The sequence below is a fragment of the Trachurus trachurus genome (genome assembly GCF_905171665.1).
Source record: "Trachurus trachurus genome assembly, chromosome: 16".
Lineage (NCBI taxonomy): Eukaryota > Metazoa > Chordata > Actinopteri > Carangiformes > Carangidae > Trachurus > Trachurus trachurus.
Genome location: NC_139902.1, coordinates 11900804 through 11919230, shown reverse-complemented (window position 1 = coordinate 11919230; position 18427 = coordinate 11900804). Strand labels below are relative to the sequence as shown.

At 44.7% G+C, this 18427-nt stretch overlaps 1 protein-coding gene across 5 annotated transcripts in view; it reads left to right on the top strand.

The window, feature by feature from the left end:
- shc1 (SHC (Src homology 2 domain containing) transforming protein 1) overlaps nucleotides 1–18427 on the top strand; it is a 20200-nt gene extending 1773 nt beyond the window's left edge. The window contains exons 2-14 of one of the 5 annotated variants that reach the window (XM_083990229.1): nucleotides 2427–2471; nucleotides 9539–9703; nucleotides 9951–10021; nucleotides 10518–10581; nucleotides 11624–11743; nucleotides 12795–12848; nucleotides 13216–13267; nucleotides 13717–13843; nucleotides 13960–14107; nucleotides 14376–14433; nucleotides 14857–14973; nucleotides 15564–15820; nucleotides 15958–18427. In XM_083990229.1, coding sequence (XP_083846355.1) covers nucleotides 2460–2471; nucleotides 9539–9703; nucleotides 9951–10021; nucleotides 10518–10581; nucleotides 11624–11743; nucleotides 12795–12848; nucleotides 13216–13267; nucleotides 13717–13843; nucleotides 13960–14107; nucleotides 14376–14433; nucleotides 14857–14973; nucleotides 15564–15820; nucleotides 15958–16086 — 1374 coding nt within the window. In that variant the 5' untranslated portion in view covers nucleotides 2427–2459 and the 3' untranslated portion in view covers nucleotides 16087–18427. Of the gene's footprint in view, nucleotides 1–2266; nucleotides 2366–2426; nucleotides 2472–5671; nucleotides 9704–9950; nucleotides 10022–10517; nucleotides 10582–11623; nucleotides 11744–12794; nucleotides 12849–13215; nucleotides 13268–13716; nucleotides 13844–13959; nucleotides 14108–14375; nucleotides 14434–14856; nucleotides 14974–15563; nucleotides 15821–15957 lie in introns of those variants that run through there. The other 4 variants (XM_083990232.1, XM_083990231.1, XM_083990230.1 and 1 more) reach the window with 4 other exon arrangements.

Sequence of the window (18427 nt, the reverse complement as noted above, 5' to 3'; positions counted from 1 at the left end):
TTAAGCTTGAAACTCATCTATTCCTCTGTGGCCTCTGTGTTGTGACCTTTAACAGGATATAATGCAATTTTAAGTGGTGTGTCAGTCTGTGAGGATGTTTGTTTTTTTGTGTTGAAGGTGTTAACTGCGTCTGTCTATCTGTCTGTCAGAGTGGGGGGTTTGTTTGGTGGTGTCTGGTTTACATATATGTGTGTGTGTGTTTTCTGGAAACAAAGTGTAGGAGTTTGTTTTCGAGGTCGTAGCATGTGGTTGTCCCCTCTCTACTCTCTACACAATGGGACCGAGGCACAGCTGTGTTTCCTCCTGTGCTGCTTGGGCCGAATGCAACATGCTCAGCGCTCTGTGCTAACCACAGTTTGTCCTGTGTGATGTAAAAAATGAGCATCGCTTGGGTGGAGTTCATAAAACAGAACATAAGTCATAGTACAATAAATTAACTGGTCACGCTTGTCACGTTTACTTTGACACAGTATGTTTTATTTCTTCTTCTTATTAGTTTATTTGAAAAGGGACAGTGTACATTAATACTGTAAAACATTGTAAAAACAAATGTAAATGTACCCAAGTTAGCTAAAAGGCTAATTTTCAACGGTAGTCCCTCTGCCTGATGTTAATGGGCATCCTTTAAAGAAGACAGCATTACCACATAAAAAACACATTCTATACACATTATTATATGCACAATTGAAAGACAATAACACACATCCACCGTGATTGCAACATGCTCTTATATCCTACTCTAAAAAACAAAAGTATGATTTAGGATGAGACTTACCTTGGTGTCTCTTTATCATGCTCAGTCTCTCTTGATGCAAAAAGCTGAGCTTGCATTTTCAAAGCTCACCTCTTTGCAGATTAGAGCTCCTCCGCCCTTCTACCGCTATTGTGTTGGTGTTGAGGTATACCTCTACCACACAAGTACCACTGTATAGGGTTGATCAGGGTTTATCCTTAAAGATCATGAACCAATTGCAGAAAATGGCAAGTTTCCCTTGATTATATATATATATATATTATATTATATACTGTATATTGTATGTAATTAAAAAAAAACGTCTACATCACAGCAACTTTTAATATTGCAACGCAAATAGCTGCACATGAACTTAAGCATCAAGGCCCGGGCAGAGCATACCAACTTTTCACAGTTTTGTCACCCGATGCTGCAGACGCATTTGAGTCAGTACTCGCAACACACTCATAAAGTAAGTGGAGAAGTAACACTGTCTGTGGCAAATAAACAGTTATAGCAAGGGGGAAGTTGTGGAGAGAGGCAGTGGGTGGCAGCAGGAAGGGAATGATGGAAGGAGATAGAGATGTGGGAGTGTGGTTAGAGGGGGTGGCAGAGGGTGGGGGGTGTGGGGGGGGGAGTGGGTTGGCACAACCTAAAATAGCCAGCTCACATGTTTGCTGTGTGCGTGGTGAGCTATGAAACAAGCTGAACGCCGTCCCGCTGAATGCCTGGCTAATCTAATGTTCACTCCCACCCCTAATTTTTGAAAATTTGATTGTCATTTCGCTGTCTGCATACTGTGTGTGTGTGTGTGTGTGTGTGTGTGTGTGTGTGTGTGTGTGTGTGGTTGCACATCTCCTCCAATCAGAGAGGGGTTGCCTGTCTAAGTTACGCTGCATCCCGCTGCTCCCTCCGCACTCGTCGTCTTCATCATTGTCTTTTTTTGTCTCCATAATGTGGAGTGATGTTAAACAGCATTCTCCAGTAGAGAAAAGGTCAGACTAGGCCCGTTTACTCATCTGCACTCTTTTTTTTGTCTTGTTGTGTATGTAAGGGAGCGAATGAGGTGGGTCAAAACCCATTAGACACAGACACACAAACGCACACACTCATAGATATACAGCATAAGAGCAGACAGCACATGTGGCCCTGCAGCGTGCAGCGCGCATTAGATCCAGAGCTGTGTCTCGGCCTGTCTCTGACTGTTTCATCTAATAAATACTGACTAGCTGGAGCTTCCACAGAGAGTTATTCCATCTCCTGCACACACAGAAACAAAACACACACTTGCTAACTTGTGCTGGGCAAGCTGAGACACAAACATCCTACACATGCGGCCCTTTCAGTTAATTCCTTTCATTCCACAGAGTGCGTTTCAACATGCACACTGGATTATTGCCTTTCTCGTATATCACTCTTCCTCTGTCTCTCACTTTCTGTTATCCGTCTCCCAACCAGTCTCGCTCTCTCTATCTGTTTTATGTCAATGTTGTGTCTCTGTGTGCTTGATCAACTTGGGCTGTTTATATCAAGATGGTCCCATGACCCACTCCACAGCTGATCCTAGGAGCAAAGCATGCTGGGACTGGAGTAGCTGCAAGGGCGGCATTGGAGCGAGCTGTGATTGGCTCTGTGAGTTTTCTGTGTGTTATGTGTGTGTATCGTGTGCTGATGTGCACTTTGGTGTTTTTAGGGATACAGAATCACAGGCAGCGTGTGTTGGCCGATGGAATATATGGTAAGACATTCAAATGATACAACCAGCTAATCAATAACACACAGTGACACAGTGGCCAAGGAGTTGCTTCTTCTCAATGTAACATCAATTATTATAATGGCAGAGACTGATAAGAGGTGTAAGGAGTGGGTTAGAGTAGGTGAAACCTGGGACCTGGAAATAATCGGGCATTTCTCTCTTGGAGGGTTAAAAACTTTAAATGACCTACATTTCAATTTCTTACATATTGTAGTTATGCAGCTTTTTATTGACTTGTAAAATCAATATAAATGTAATAATTGAAATCTTGAAATAAAAGATGTGGAGTCTTTCATGACCCATTATGTCTGCTTTCTCAGCAGCATTTACATCTGATAAAGAGAATTACTCATCAGACTTTTAACCAGAGAAACAATACAGTGTGATGCATTGTACTGATGAATCCATGCAAATAATCTGAGGAAACAAACTCTTTTTACTGGTATGAATAAAAGGCAGTATGATACTGGAAACTAAATTCACAGTCAACATATGCATGTTACACACTGTGATTTTAGTTTTTATTAGAGTAATTGTGCGACCCTGTGTATGTAAATCTAATGTGAATTGAGTTAGCTAAAACTGCTACTGTCCAGTATAACAGTTCTGCAATAAAGCCTATCCTCATGATGGTTATAATTGTCAGTAGTTTTTGTATAAACTGCATGAGGCTGCAGTCTGTAGTCCTATTGAATTGCATTGCACCATGTTCAAACACTGAATATAATATCCTTCATGAAGGTGGAAGGTAGAATTACTGGCAGGGGGCTAATATTAGACTGCATTAGTTTTAGTAAGGTGTACCTAATAAACTGTCAGCCGAGTGTGATCCCCTAGTCTCTATAATATAAATCAGTTACTTAATGAAATATAGAAATAAAATAAAAAACACTAAATTTGTCAACTCTAAGCCACGGTGTGTCATGTGTTTCACTGGTTACAGGCGTGGTGCAGGCTTCACGGGTGGAGGGGGGCTTTCTTCTCCAATCACTATCATACCACTCGCAATCACTGCGTGGTGTATACGGTGACAGATATTATCTTGAATGACACTCTACTTCTCGGCAGTTGTCTGATTTTTTTTTGATCCTTCACATCCCTGAGTGCAGTGCTCGGCCACATTATGATTGCGTGGTGGTCAAACACAGTACTGCAGCAGGGACTCTTATGTTTGGGGTGTCATTTGAGGACTTCTTGCTTTGCACTCTGCTGGGTTCCTGTGGTGTTCTATGGGTGGTTTCCTCTGCTTTCCGCAACACTGCTTTCTCATCAGATGCGCTTGAATGTCTTGACCAATCTCTGGGAACTCCACTTTCTGTTTGCTTCAACACAATCTCTCAGTAGTCACTCTGTTCGCCTGGTGATAACCAGCCCTCATGCAGTAACACAGATATATAATTTTTTTTTTTATCTCAGTGGTGGTCTTCTTTCTTTCTCCTGTTTTTTTTTACACCATCATCAAGGTTGTATAGAGTGACCTCATGTCACACTCTGTACAGGGGGAGGGTGAACTCTCCTGCTCTGTCTGTCTCCATCCTTCCTCTCGTTTTCTCTCCCCCTTTCAATCTGTTTCTCAGGTTACAAAACATGAATAAGGGAGGAGCCTTGCATTGCCAACATGGACAACCCTTCCTCTCTACACATGGACACACTCACATACATATGCACCCCCCCCCCCCCCCCCCACCCCTCTCCCTTCCTTCCGTACATCTCCATCTCCCCTTGGAGTGTGTGCATTAATGTGCAGGAGCGCAGCATCTTGCTGTGCATACACATGTACACTGCTAAATGACTGAGGCTGCAGAGAGGAGGTGGGGGGAAGGGGAGGAAACAGGAAGGAGGTTGGATGGGAGAAAAAGAGGTGGGGAGGGCAGAGGCAGTGAGTGTGAGTGAGTGTGTGTGTGAAAGAGAGAGAGAGAGAGATGGTAAGAGAGAAAATGGGAGGCAGCATCACCCACCCAGACTGGGAGGAGGGGAGGACAGACAGCGTGCTCGTCCCTCTAACAGACAGAGGTTGAAGGAAAGTGGGAATGAGAGACAGACGTGAGGGGAGAAGAGGAGCACAATGAAGGAGTGCCATTGTCCATCCTGGCAGCACTGCCATTTCACCATCTGCTGAAAGAGAGAGAGAGAGAGGGAGACTGACAGAGGAGGGAAGGAAAGAGGAGGAAGCCAAACGGAGGAGAGGATAGATGGAGAGGAGCTGCCGGCAGTGACTTTGTGAATTAATCGAGCGGAAGAGCGGATCAGTGGAGAAGCACGTTTTTCAGGGAGTGGACGGACGGAGAGCCAGAGAGAGGAAGGAGAGGACGAATGACCGGACAGTCTGAGGCTGTTTAAACATTAATGTGGTTCTAATGTGAAAATGGAGCCCAGCTTTAGATGAATCACCATGGATTATCAACTGTATGATCTTTAAACCAAAAGAGGAACTATCTGTGTTTTGCCATTCATAAAAAAGACGAAAGAACTTTTAGAAAAATTGACTCACTTTATACAGAACAATTTGAATTACTTTTTTTTCTTTTGTGTATATATATAGACTCTTTTTTGTGACTTCTGGTTTTATATTCCCTATAAGCATAGGATCTATTCTGCAGTATGTTATACAATTGTTATCTTTGTTAGCTGCTCAGCTGCACAGAATATTCAGGTTGTTTTTATGCAAGTTTTCTAAACCTAAGTGTTGTCTTTTAGGAGTAAATAGTTCATGTAGTTGTTGTTTGTTCTGTCATAAGAATGTCAGACATACAGCTTCACCTTCTCTAGTTGGAGTCAGTGCATGCAGCCGACATGGGATGTCAACATTGATTGGGCTTTATGGCTGGCGCGACGCTGGAGAAAACTTTGATCATTTCCTGAAACCTGTATTGATCTTCGAGGAGTCTGTAGTTTTTCCTCCTGTTGGATGAAAACAAAAGGTCGACCCCGAGATGCGGCAACAAATTGCTGCCATGTGATTTGACAAAGCAGTTATCTCTTTGTCTGAAGATTTCTGCTGTTGTCGGGACTTCAGAGTATATATCCTCCGCAGGCATCTCTTTTAATGTCTGTTGCCATAGCAACGGGCGGCAGCTGCAGACAGAACACAATGTAAAGTTCTTTTTCCTCGTGTGATCTTTTAAAACTGGTGCTGTTCCATTAGGCAGTTGTACATATTAATAGACAAACAGGAGCCCTGATTAGTCCATGCTTGTGTGCAGTTTTTAGAGTTTCTTTATATACAGGATTTTTTTTTCTTTTCCTTTTCTAGACGGTCTTTGTCTACGCGGAGCTCAGCGGTCTCTGAAAATCAGGGTTGTTTCAGGTCACCTGTCTCCCCCCCTCCCCATCCTGTGTATTAGTCTTTTGTGAATCAGCCCAGCCCTGATTGTCCTGATCTCACCTTAAACAACGGCAACTAGCATCTTCATCAGTCAGGCTGATGTGGGCATTATCAGGACTGGCTGGATAAATTAGATTATCTTACTGGTTTCACTTGTAGATATCACTCTGTTATCACTCTGTGCAGCTGCTTGGCCTCAAGGCCACTAATCACTGATCATTAGTGTGTTATGTCTTGACAGTCTGTTCCTGTTACTGTCTGTATGTAGGTGACTCAGGATTTTTCCTCATGTAGAGGGTCATCTCTGCAGTCACCTGACCTACACTGTGTTCTGTGCACTAAAACATCCTCGGGCAGGGCGAGGGTTGCCTCTGTAACAGAGCATTTTGGCACCCCTGTGTCTGAGAACGCACCAGGAATTGGCGTTAACTCCTTTTATTTCAGATATTTTGTCTTTCTTAGGTGCTTATCCTCTCTCTGGAGTAATTTCTGGTTTTTATTAGGGGTGTTAACAGAGTGTTTTGTTTGTTCTGCATGCTCTTTGATTGTCCAAATACTGGGTGTCTTTTGCGAATTTTCCAGCCATACTTCTTTACAGCTTTCTGGAGATCATCCCAGGCTGTCTGGCAGTGTTTCCGTGTGACTGGATTCTCCATGGTGCTTTTAGGCCAAGACCAGATGGATGACTAGCTAGAATTGTGGTGCTAGACTGGTGTAGGCGACTGTTCCTTTGCCATGCATCCAGCGCCCACTGCAAGCTGCTGCGCTGCACTTCAAACACAGTTTAGTTATGAAATGTTAATGTGCGGAAAAGTCCTCGTTTTCACTTGGCATTACTGAAACTTCGGTGCCAAATTTACAACCTTGTGTAAGCGGTTAAGGCAAGGTGTGTGTGTAAACCTTGCTCTCCTTCAAGAGAGTTAAAGGTCAACAGATTGTAAATATGACTAGTGCCTCAACAGCACTGAGGTGTAGGCCAACCAGCTTTTAGGTGTAGCCTTGCCTCCTACTGAGGTCAAACTGGTGCAGACTGTTTTGTTTGCGTGACTTTGGGTTGCAAGAGACTGTTAATGTAAACACACTGTTGTTTGCCTTCTAGGTTGGACTATGCAGAATATGACAATAATATTGTCGTGCACTGTTGGTACTAGAACTGAGAGCTGACCTACCGGTTGATAAGCCCTGCCTTAGATAAGGAAATGACTCCAGAGTATAACATCTGGCTTGTTTATATCATATCAGGCTGTGTCAATGCACTTCTCTCAGGTAACTGACGATAATCTGGGCTTGTTATTTGTACTTGGCAAGAAATAAAGTAACAGGGTAATCGCAGTTGTGCATGCAGAGATCAACACCATCCACCCAATGCAGTTTTAATCTCACATTTCCAGCTGGGTGAGAGAGTTCACGTTCAACTCTGATGAGCCTCCAGCATCATTCAGGGAACCCTGGGTTGGTAGTTCAAACCAGACCAATCAGGTCTCATTACCATCACAACAAGCCCACCGGTAGTCGACATCATCCAATGACCTACATTCTCCAGCGTTACATCACCACCGTGCTACTGCAGTGTGTGTCACTGTACCAGACACAGACAACATCTCAGACTCAAACTCCCAGTATCTAATGGTGCTCCTGAGAAAAACAAAAAAAAACATCCTAACCGAGGTGGCCAGTTCTAGAGAACACACTTGAACCAAGGCAGCCTCACTTGTTTTAGCCATATCAGGATCAACAGTCAGGGACGGGCCCAACTCTGCTGGCCCAGTCTTAAGTACTAACTTTTTTCTTTATTTCTACTGGTGTCTAACTTAGGTGACCATGCCTAGCCTCTAGCCATCCCTACTCTGAAGGTTAGGGAGGCAGAGAGACAGGGATCACCATTAATACATTAGACAGAGGGACTGTTAAACAGGACAGCCTGGAGAACGGGAGAGCAGACGAGGGAGGGGGAAAGGGGGAGCGAGAGATCATCTGGAAGAGGAGAGAGGAAGTGGTGGCGCGGGAGAGGGCAGAGGCGTTGGAGAGACAGAGGCTGGCGGAGTATATTGTGTGGAGGAAGAGAGAGGACTTCCAGGAGAGGAGAGGAGACAGAGAGAAGGGGGGAAAGAGTGCAGAGAAAGGGAAAGAAGCTGCGGCGGAAGTCATCTGGAAGAAGAGGGAAGACGAGGACGGAGACGCAGGGAGGGACAGAGCGAGGGCCATTCAGAGAGGACATGAGACCATTTGGAGGAAGAGGGAAAGAGAGTAAAAAAAAAACGAACCTGATGAAAATCTTGATTAGAGAGTGCAGCAGCGCACTTGAAAATTAGGTGCTAAGGAAAGTGTGCTGCAGCCAGGAGTTGGAGACTAGCCATACATCAGTGAGCCTCCTCTCTCTTCTTCAGCAGTTCTGCGCTTCATTGAGCTCTGCAGGTGCTCTCTGTAGTATCGACCAATTGGAGCTGTGTATTGTGTCTGTGTGTGTGTGTGTTGCTGCTGTGTTAGTGCGTGCATCCCCTTGCGATCCCCTCGTTGGCTGCTAATAGGATTTTTATGGGCCCATGTCAGGCAGGATAGAGCTGCCAAGGGGAGCTGCTTCACACATGCACGCATGTGCGCACACCAACTCACACACACACACACATACTGATAATCTAAGAGGCATTGTGGGCAGGGAACGTTTATGCTGCCTCACATGCATGTAAACACATCACACCCAAGTGTGCACCCCTCAACGCTGTAAGACACACATGTGAGAGGGGTGTTGAGAGAAATCACTTGTGTTGTTTCTTCATGGTGCTGCCAACAGCTGGATAACTGGCCCTCAACGGGAGGCTGTTATTTGGGACAAGATACACAGATATTGTTTTACATTATGGCAAAAACATTGAGATGAACACTTTTTTAGAGAGCTAAATCCACGTCATCACAAGTCCCTGGGAACAGAATGAACTTCGAAGCAGATTTAAAGTGAACAGATGACAACATGATCTGCACTGGTGCACTAAAAACAAACTTTTTTCATCTGCATTCTGCCATTAACTGGGACACCCCACTTCTCTGCACCTTCTCTCATTCTGCTTTCGTTGTGGATAGAGCCGTCTCTACAGCAGTTTGGTTTTGGCTGCCTGGTAATGAGTGGAGGACAGACAAGCAGACAGATGGATTCAGCTCTTACACTGAGCAAGACAGACAGATGGCTGTGTGTCCTTTTAGGGAGAAACTTTGAATGCTGAGACAAAGAGACGTTGATTGAATCACTAGAGCCTCTGTGGACTTGCACGGATATAAAAACTGACACTGCAGATTCATTATGGAGCTTGTCCCAAAAACCAAATACACCCACTTTCGGAGTGAATCGCTGAGCTCGACTGATGAAACAAACTCCAATCCATCATCGTTCCCTCCTTCCAGTCCTGCTACCCCGCTCACTCCCTCCCCTGGTTTACCTTCCTCTCTCTCCTCCTCATCTCTCACTCCCATCTTGCCCCCCTCTTCTCCCCGCCCGGCCGAGAACAGCCCCACCACGCTCTGCTCCTTCTTCCCCAGGATGGGATCTCTTCGCCTGGGCGTCTCTGCCACTCTTCTACCTGGACTCAAGGCCTCCAGCAGGCCGCAGCAACCTCAGGCGCCTGTCGAGTCCTCCGGGGACGACAGGAGCAACTCTAGCTCCTCCCCTCCTCTTCATCACCCCGTTCCCCCTCTAACTGCTCCTTCTCCCCCTCCCCGACCTCCTCTGCAGGATATGAACCGGCTGGGAGGGGCGCCCAGGAGGGCCCGGGTGGAAGGAGGGCAGCTGGGAGGAGATGAGTGGACGCGCCATGGCTCCTTTGTCAACAAGCCCACCCGTGGCTGGCTGCACTCAGACACTGTGGTCAGCACCACCGGCGTTTCCTACACTGTACGGGTAAGTAAGCAGGTGGCACACTCTTACTCACCCATAACTAAAACATATAATTACACATCTCATTTTCCACTCTTTGCATATATACATATATATACAGTATATATATATCTGTGGATATGTGTGTGTGCATCCTTTCTAGAGTCCTACGTTCTTCCCCTGTTGTCCACATTGTGTTCGATGTGTCCAATGGGACTGGGATGTAGGAAATGTCTGATGTTAATTTGTTCCCTTTCTGTTTCCTGGGCAGTACATGGGTTGCGTGGAGGTGCTACAGTCGATGCGAGCGCTGGACTTCAATACCAGAACTCAGGTCACCAGGTGAGACCACACACTGCTCATCAGTCCCTGGCCCGCTACGCGTCTCGTTTCAGCTCTTGTTTGTGCACGACGTGGGTGTGAGAAGGTAAACGTGTGGTTAGACTTCGAAATTATCGGACGGAAAAGTTCACATGCGCCTCTCACTGCTCATATATGTTGCTCTGTCTGCTCGCTGGCTGTCTGTCTGTCCCACCTCCTTCGCCTGCTTGTTTCTTTCTGTGTTACTGTCTGACTGCATCTGCTTATGTGTGAGTGTGTATGTGTGAGTGTGTTCGCTCTCTCAGACCTTAAATTAGAATGCTCTGGAATCCTGGTGGTCTCCTTGTGGTTTCCGTAGTGATGTTTGTCTCTGCGGCAAAGACGATTATTGTTGCCAGGGGCGATAAATTCAATCACCAACTGCCAGATCTCATTTAATCCGCATAATTGTCAATCCGGGAAGGTGTGAGAGTTAATGACATGCTGTTGCAACTCCTGCATGTTGTTAATGTTTCAGGGAGGCCATCTCTGTGGTGTGCGAGGCAGTTCCCGGAGCCAAAGGAGCCCAGCGCAGGAGAAAGGTAGGCCTACACACCATGCACACATGCACACACCCATACAGGGCATTATTTATTTATATGGTTTAAGTGGGCAGCAGTGGGAAGGGTTTCTGGATAAGAGCTAGATTTAGCTTGATTGTCCACTCTGTGGTCAGTTGGCTATTTAGTCACACTCTCCCTCCCTCACAAACACACACACAGATCTGGATTTAGGCTGATTGTACACTCTTGCGGTCAGCGGGCTACTCACAGGTAATGACCAACGACTCTCTGGTCTCTCTTTTCCCTCCCGCCCCTCATCATCTCCCAAGGGGAAGCTGGAGAGGTAGAGTTGTAGCTCCTCTGTGGAGCCAGTGTCAAGTCGTAGCAACACGTCAGACTAGCAGACACAGCTGCAAGTGTGCCGTTTAAAGACCGTGAGTGGCTGTTCACAGTATTCCTGTAAAACTAAAAACACCCGCCCAAACAGTTCATAAAACAGGTGGCTAAATCCAGCTGCCCCGCGCTGCCATAGCAGCCATACGACTGACCAAGGAACGTCTGGCGGTGCAGGGCACCAGACAAATGCAGAACACAGAATGTAAGTAAGAATAGATTAAACTAGTCTAGTCCCTCTGATTTGGCCGGACTGAGGTTAATGTGGCTGAGCATGTGCATCCTGTTGTGATGCTGCTGGTCTCACACTGCACTCCAAATATTCTGGAGCAGATATGGATGAAAGCCATGAGGAGAAGCAGGATTGGGATAAACAAGCTGGCACAATAGTGCTGGCATGGTCTGCTTGATGCTCTTGGCACAGCCCACAGTATGTGAACTGCCCCGTCTACTCCCCATTGGTCACAGTTGGCCTTCGAGACAGGATCATTTTCAAAATTGCAGCTGTTCTCCCACTCCCACACACACAGGCATTTACACACATACACCCACAGGCTCATGCATAAGCAGGGAGCAGTCACTGGAGTACCGTGCCTTGTTAGTAAAGTAAAAAAAAAAAAAAAACCCTGTATGTTTCTGTGTGCATGTTATTTGTCTGTTACTCATGGCCTGTGCCTCCCCTTCGCAGCCTTCCTCTCGCTGTATGACGTCCATCCTGGGGAAAAGTAACCTGCAGTTTGCTGGCATGACAATCAGCCTCACCATCTCAACCAGCAGCCTCAATCTGCTGGCCTCTGACTGCAAACAGGTTAGAACTGAAAGCAGTTTACTCTTGAAGCCGCTGTTGCGTGTATTTTTCTCAAAAACACTGTTGGTGTTTGGAAGATACATCCCAGAGACTTGTGTCAGAGATGCATCTGATTGTTAGAGCTCTGTTTTAGCCTGAGGTATGTTTGCTATCCTGAGTGCACTTAGCCTGTGCATTTCACTGAAGCAGAGTAAAGCAGGCGATCCCTCTGCTAGAGGGATTTCTTGTGGTTTTAAGGATTTAAAATAGTTGCCTTTTTAGGATAAACTTAAGAATGTCCTTCAGGATTAATACATTTCTATCTTATCTTCCCTAAGAATGACGGTTATGATGAAAATGTAAATGTTTTCATTTTCACCACCCATATTTTTATTGTGGATATTAATCTTTTTTGACACCAAGAAAACATCTTCTGAAATCAAAACATAGCTGATTAAGCCATCAGCAGTGTGACCCTTTTCTGGGTTACATAAATAAATAATTTTAGAATAATTCCTCTCCACTTGGTTTGCTTCATTTGCTCTGAATGATGCACAAATCCCTCTTAACCATCATCTTCATTCCTGCATCACCACAGGGCAGGATGTGATCCTCCTACTAGACCGCTTATGAGTTAATAGCAAGCAACTGAACAATGTCTATTTCTTTGGGGAAATGATATACAGTAGTGCAGTGTATACACATTAACGCGTAGCGCAGAAAGCATCATGCCGTGCACATACACTCATTCACAAATACAGCCCACACATCGCGCAGAGGGCATTAGCAAGTGTTGATGCTGTTATTGATCCAACATGGGCGGCTGTTGCAGACTGTTAAAAAGGTGTTCCATCCATGCTTAGTTTTTTTTTTTATCTCTGCTGCTCTTGATGGTGCTCAATGGGGGAAAAGCACTTTTCTCAGTAATTATTGCACATTTGTCTCTCCATCCACATGCTTTCATCTCACTTCCCACATACTTCATGTCACCCACATGCTCTCTTTTCTTTCTCTCTCTCTCTCTCTATCTCTGTCTCTCTCTCTTTCTCACTCTCTTTCTTTTTCTCCGCAGATAATCGCCAACCATCACATGCAGTCCATCTCCTTCGCATCTGGAGGAGACCCAGTGAGTCACCCAAAGTCAGCTCAAATCTCACTCTGGACATTTTCCATCTTTCTTCCGCCTGCATATCCTTCCTTCCTGTCCTCTGTCATTGTCTATTCTTACAAACACCACTCACTCCATTGCTGCCTCGCTGGTTTGCAGTCGTTCTCTTCCAAGCCTGATCTCATTACTTCCTGTTATCTCTCTTTCAGCTCAGTGTATGTTTTTAACTTCTGCAGCTTTGCTTTATCTCTTTCCTCTTCGTCGTTGTCTTCCCCCCCTCTTCTTCCCAACCTTTCTATCCTAAACCTGCCCTTCACTTTTTCCTGCTATCGATTTTTTTCCCCCTTACCCTCTTCCCCTAACTGTCTTCCCCTGTCTCCCACAGGATACGGCTGAGTACGTAGCATATGTGGCCAAAGACCCAGTCAACCAGAGAGGTGAGCGCAGAAACAGCAAAATGACACCTGCACTCAGGCAGCATCTGCCAGCAGACTGCTTTTTAGGGCTCATGGTTTGACCATAATCCTCTGATGCTTGAGTTGCAAATCTCTCTACATTCACTCTCACTGCACGGTGAAACAGGCTGTGAAACTGCACTTTCAGCAAAAACTATGCATAAAGGCAAACAAGCTGTTTTATAAAAAATATTAAAGACTCCTATCAAATGAATTAAATGGCTTACATACATTGCTTATGTTCCTATGTGTTTGACACAGGAAAAGCATATTTACTTCTTAATGTGCATCAGAAGAAACAGGATTTTTATTTTGGCAGAATGTGCTTTATTCATGCCTATATGTGCTAAATATACGACAAGTACATGTTGATGCAGCTACTGTACACTGACTTCCTCTCTTAATTCTCATTTATGTGGCCTCTCTTTCAGCATGTCATATCTTAGAGTGCTCGGAGGGTTTAGCGCAAGAAGTCATCAGCACCATCGGTCAGGCCTTCGAGCTACGTTTTAAACAGTATCTAAAGAACCCACCCAAACTGGTCACCCCTCACGACAGGTAAATGTGGACATCTGTGTTCATTCGAGCCCAAAACAAGAGCTTGTGTTCTTATTTCGCCACTCACCGTGTGTTTTTTTGTATCTGCTTTGGTATTACCACTCTCTCTCTCCCAGAATGGCTCAGTCTGACAGCTCTGCATGGGAGGAAGAAGATGATGAGACTGCTCCGCCTCCTGATGTCCCTTACTATAATAATTTCCCTGGAAAACAGCCTCCCCCTGGTGGACTGATTGACATGAGAACCCGCCCAGGGGCCACGCTGGTGAGATGTGTGCACATGAATACAACAAGGAGAATGAAATATACTCATACACATGCTCCAACACATCCAAACATTGTAAGCACTGCAATTAAGAGATGATACACTGAGGCATCCACTGACTACTATATGTGTCAGAAACGTGTCAGGTTTGAGTCAAGGAACAGATGTTTATTGACCGTGGTAACCCTTTCCCAGAGAATTAATTTATTGACGCAGGTCCACATGATGCAATGACTCATAATTTGTTTTTGTGCCTCTCTGTTTGCAGCCTTATGGACAGCCAGGTCAGAATGACATTCACAAGCAGCCTCTGCCGCCTCTACCAGGTGAGTTCTGCCTCTGCCAACCCGGCTGCCTCTGTCTCTCTCGGTGTCTGCCATTCAGGCCGAGGCTGAAAGGAGATGACTCAGAGCATCATTCAAAACTAAATACGGAGATTAAACTATTATTTGTCCTCAAATCTTCCTTCAATACAGAACACTGCTCATTAACAATCACATTTGCATATAGGGCTGCTTGAAGTCAGCGCCACAACTTTTAAATACTGGGTATTTTACAGACCGCTTTTGTTAAAAACCACAAATTACCACTAATTGAGAAATCAGTCACAGTTTTTTTCTTGTGTCTTTGTTGCTTTGTTTTTGTCTTGACTTGGCTGATTTCAATGTCATTCAATGCGAAAAGCTAATACGAGACATGAGAAGTGCTAGGATTATTTATGTCTGGGTTTTTTTCTCCTGTTTTTTAAGTGGGTGCCAAAGAAGGGGGACGGGAAATGTTTGATGATCCTTCGTACGTCAATGTGGATAAACCCCGCCCCCCAGCTGCAGCAAATGGAAACGCTCACAGAGACGCTTTTGACATGAGTGAGTGCATTTATGGTGATGTGTTGTTGGGTATATCGCTAGGTATCTCAGCTTGATAAATCTGAAAGAAACAGATTGCAATTTCTAAAAATAAAATAAAACTGGCAATGACGAAGTAGCCTGCTGGGAAAATAAATACTGAACACACAATTTCCTGTAAGTGACAAAATGTGTCTGTTGTAATCAAAATGACCAAAACTGCTGGTAACTGAAAATTCTTCACCATGAGGCAAGCCGAAGGGTTAATCATTGAGTAAGGAGATGAGCAGAGTAGTGTGTACTTTACATTCCATATGACTGGCTAATTGAGGAGTGGAGCTGCCCACAGAAGGCAGCCTTGGAGGGAGATAAGGGAATTAGAGTGCCTTTGTCCATTACAGGGGCATTTTATGTAATGTGATTGGTTGACTCGGTAAAGCTTTTCACATTACAGACACTGAACACTATCACTGTATAGCACACATCTGCCAGAAACTGTGTGGTTTACTTGGACATGATCCAGTAGTTTTTGCTCTAAATAGAAATACAGACAAAAGAAAATGCATCAGAGAAATATAATATTACACATGTATGTCTGGATTTTCTTTAAGAGCCATTTGACGACGCCCTGGGGGTTTCTGGACACGGCGGCCCAAGCTCGGTGACAGCAGCGCCTCCCCTTGTGCAGCAGCTGCAGTTGGAGACCTGGTTCCACGGGAGCTTAAGTCGCAGAGAAGCAGAGAGGCTGCTGACCCGCGATGGTGACTTCCTGGTGCGGGAGTCTGGGACCACGCCCGGACAGTACGTCCTCACAGGACAGCAGGGGGGTCAGGCCAAACACCTGCTACTAGTCGACCCAGAAGGAGTGGTGAGTCACGGAGGGAGGGAAGAGATCACAAGGGCAAAAGGCAGGGGGAGGAGTGAATAGACAAGAGTCATATTAACACATGAGTCTATGTGTGCGGTTAAACTTGCTTTTAATATACACATTTTTTTGTCTTGTAGGTCCGCACAAAAGACCATCGGTTTGAAAGTGTGAGTCACCTGATCAGTTACCACATGGACAACAGACTCCCCATCGTATCAGCTGGTAGCGAAGTGTGCCTGCAACAGCCAGTTGAGCGCAGGGCCTGACATTACACAGACCAATGAAATACTCCACCAAATGTACACACAGTCAAATCAACAGACAAGACAAACACACCCACATATGCTATAACACACACAGCGACACTACACTGAACACATTCAAACAGTACATCGGCACACACACATAGCAAAGAAAGCCAAAAAAAATTTAAAAAATCACCAGTTTCTCTGCAGAATCACTTAATTGCTGCTGTTGCCACATGTTCCTGTCCTTTCTGAAAGCCAAACTGTGATATGCAGTCCCTCCTCGACCCCAACGACTATCAGGCGCATCCCTCCAACAACGGAGAAGTACTGCTGCAATCTCTCAACAGCCTACTGTGAACCAGGGAGGATCCCTTTCCTAATTTCAGAACGGGGCAGAAAACAAATGCAATTTTTTTTAAAGAAAAAAAATCTTAACATTCAATTATGGAAAACAAAAAAAAAAAAAAACTGAACACTTTACTAATTCAAGGAATCGTGTACAAAGAAATAATGGAACCGAAGAGTAAAAGAAGGAGCATAAATGGGACGTGGAATGAGATTTTCTGTGCTTTCAAGCATGCATTCTTTCATCCAAGGGAAATGATTTCCCTCTTCAGACTGTCGCTGGAACGCATTAGGCAAAACGCAAACTGGATGGTAAATGCTTCTTTGTTGTAGAGACTGAACCAGGCTCGAACACAAACACTTGCTTCAGGTGTCACTTGAGCACTTCAGCAGCAAACCTGACTTTGATGTTATTCTGACTGGCGAATATGCATAAACGAGTTTGCTTCCAATCTAATCAGGAGGGCCGCCCTACCCCCCCGACCGCTCCCCCCCATGAAAGACTTTTGAACTTTGACCCCCGGAGTGACGAAGAACGCCTGTATGCAAAACTTGGACTGCTATGCCAATGACCATCATGTGTTTATTTTCAATCTGTTATCTCGGCTAATTGGACGTTTGAAGTTTAGGAGGATGTAAACGGCTGCATCGGCCCAATCCCTCTATAAACAAAGACACACGTACATCTTTACACCACACACGGTCTGCACCACCCATCATGCCAAAGAACACAAACTTGGTCGCTAACAGCAGAGGAAGCCATGATAATTATCAAGTTATTTATCTTGCGTTGCGTACTTACAGCATTGGGAGCTTATTTAGAAAGACATGCACATAAAAATGAGTCTGTTTAAGGCGGAAGAAGAATCCAGGTGATTGTGCCTGAATATATCATCATAAAGGCAATTTTTTTTAAAGTGCATTGATGTCACCCACAAACACAAAAGTACTACATTTTGAGAAGCATAGATCAGATCATTTAGACCTATTGCTTTTCACTGACACCTTAGTATGTGTTTGCATTGACAATCTATGGGTTATATCTTTACAGAGTGTTCTCTGAAGCAAACTGAAAGCAAAGGAGAGCTGTAAGGACACCCCCCTTTAAACGGTGGCCAATGAATAATGTCCAGCAATCAAAAGCAATGGATTTCCCTCTGCAAAAAGAAAGTGTGTCATAGTGACTGGTTTGATAATTTTGTGCGTATCGTGATGTTGCTTTACTTTATAATCACTTGAGGGAATCATTTTTAAAACCTTGTATATCCAATGAAGTTGGGTTTCCGGGGTAACTGAACATACGAGCTTTTGGAGCATTGCTAACGATGAAATGTTAAGCCAAATGCTGCTCCTCAGTGTGCTGTTTCCACATACTGTCGAGGATCTGGAGGGAGAAGTTCACACTATAGTTTTCTCCTGTCCGCTTCCTCCTCCCTCAATCCATGGTGTTGTTTTTTCTATCTTTTTAATCGTGCCTTGTTTCTTCAATGCAGTCACGTCACTTCAATGCAGTCACCTTATGTACTTAATTCAAATGTAGTTGACTACAGGAGAATCTTACACAAGCCTCTCAGTTAAACAACAAAGACTCTGCAAAAACGACACTCCAGTAATCACACAGAAACAGATCCAGTGATGGCAATCTCCTCTGATGCACATTCTTGCATTCAGCTTATAGTCACAGATACTTGATGTCACCATAGGGGGGGGATATTTCCTGAGCATCTGTAAATAACATAAATTTTTTTGACTGTTCCGCGTAATATCAGATTATTGTCTCCATAGTTGTGTATTTAAAGACTTATTTAATAAGTAACACCGAGCCAGACACCACAGCACTGAGGTAGCTCTTAAAGCCAACTGAACTTGTCAAAGAGATTGTGGCCAAACTCCTGAACTGAAATACGTACAAGAGAGGATGTTTCAACTTCCACCTTTACTGTCAACTAGTCCTCATACCCTGAAGTGGGCTCACATGTAATCTAACATGCACACGCATACCAGAGTGACAGCC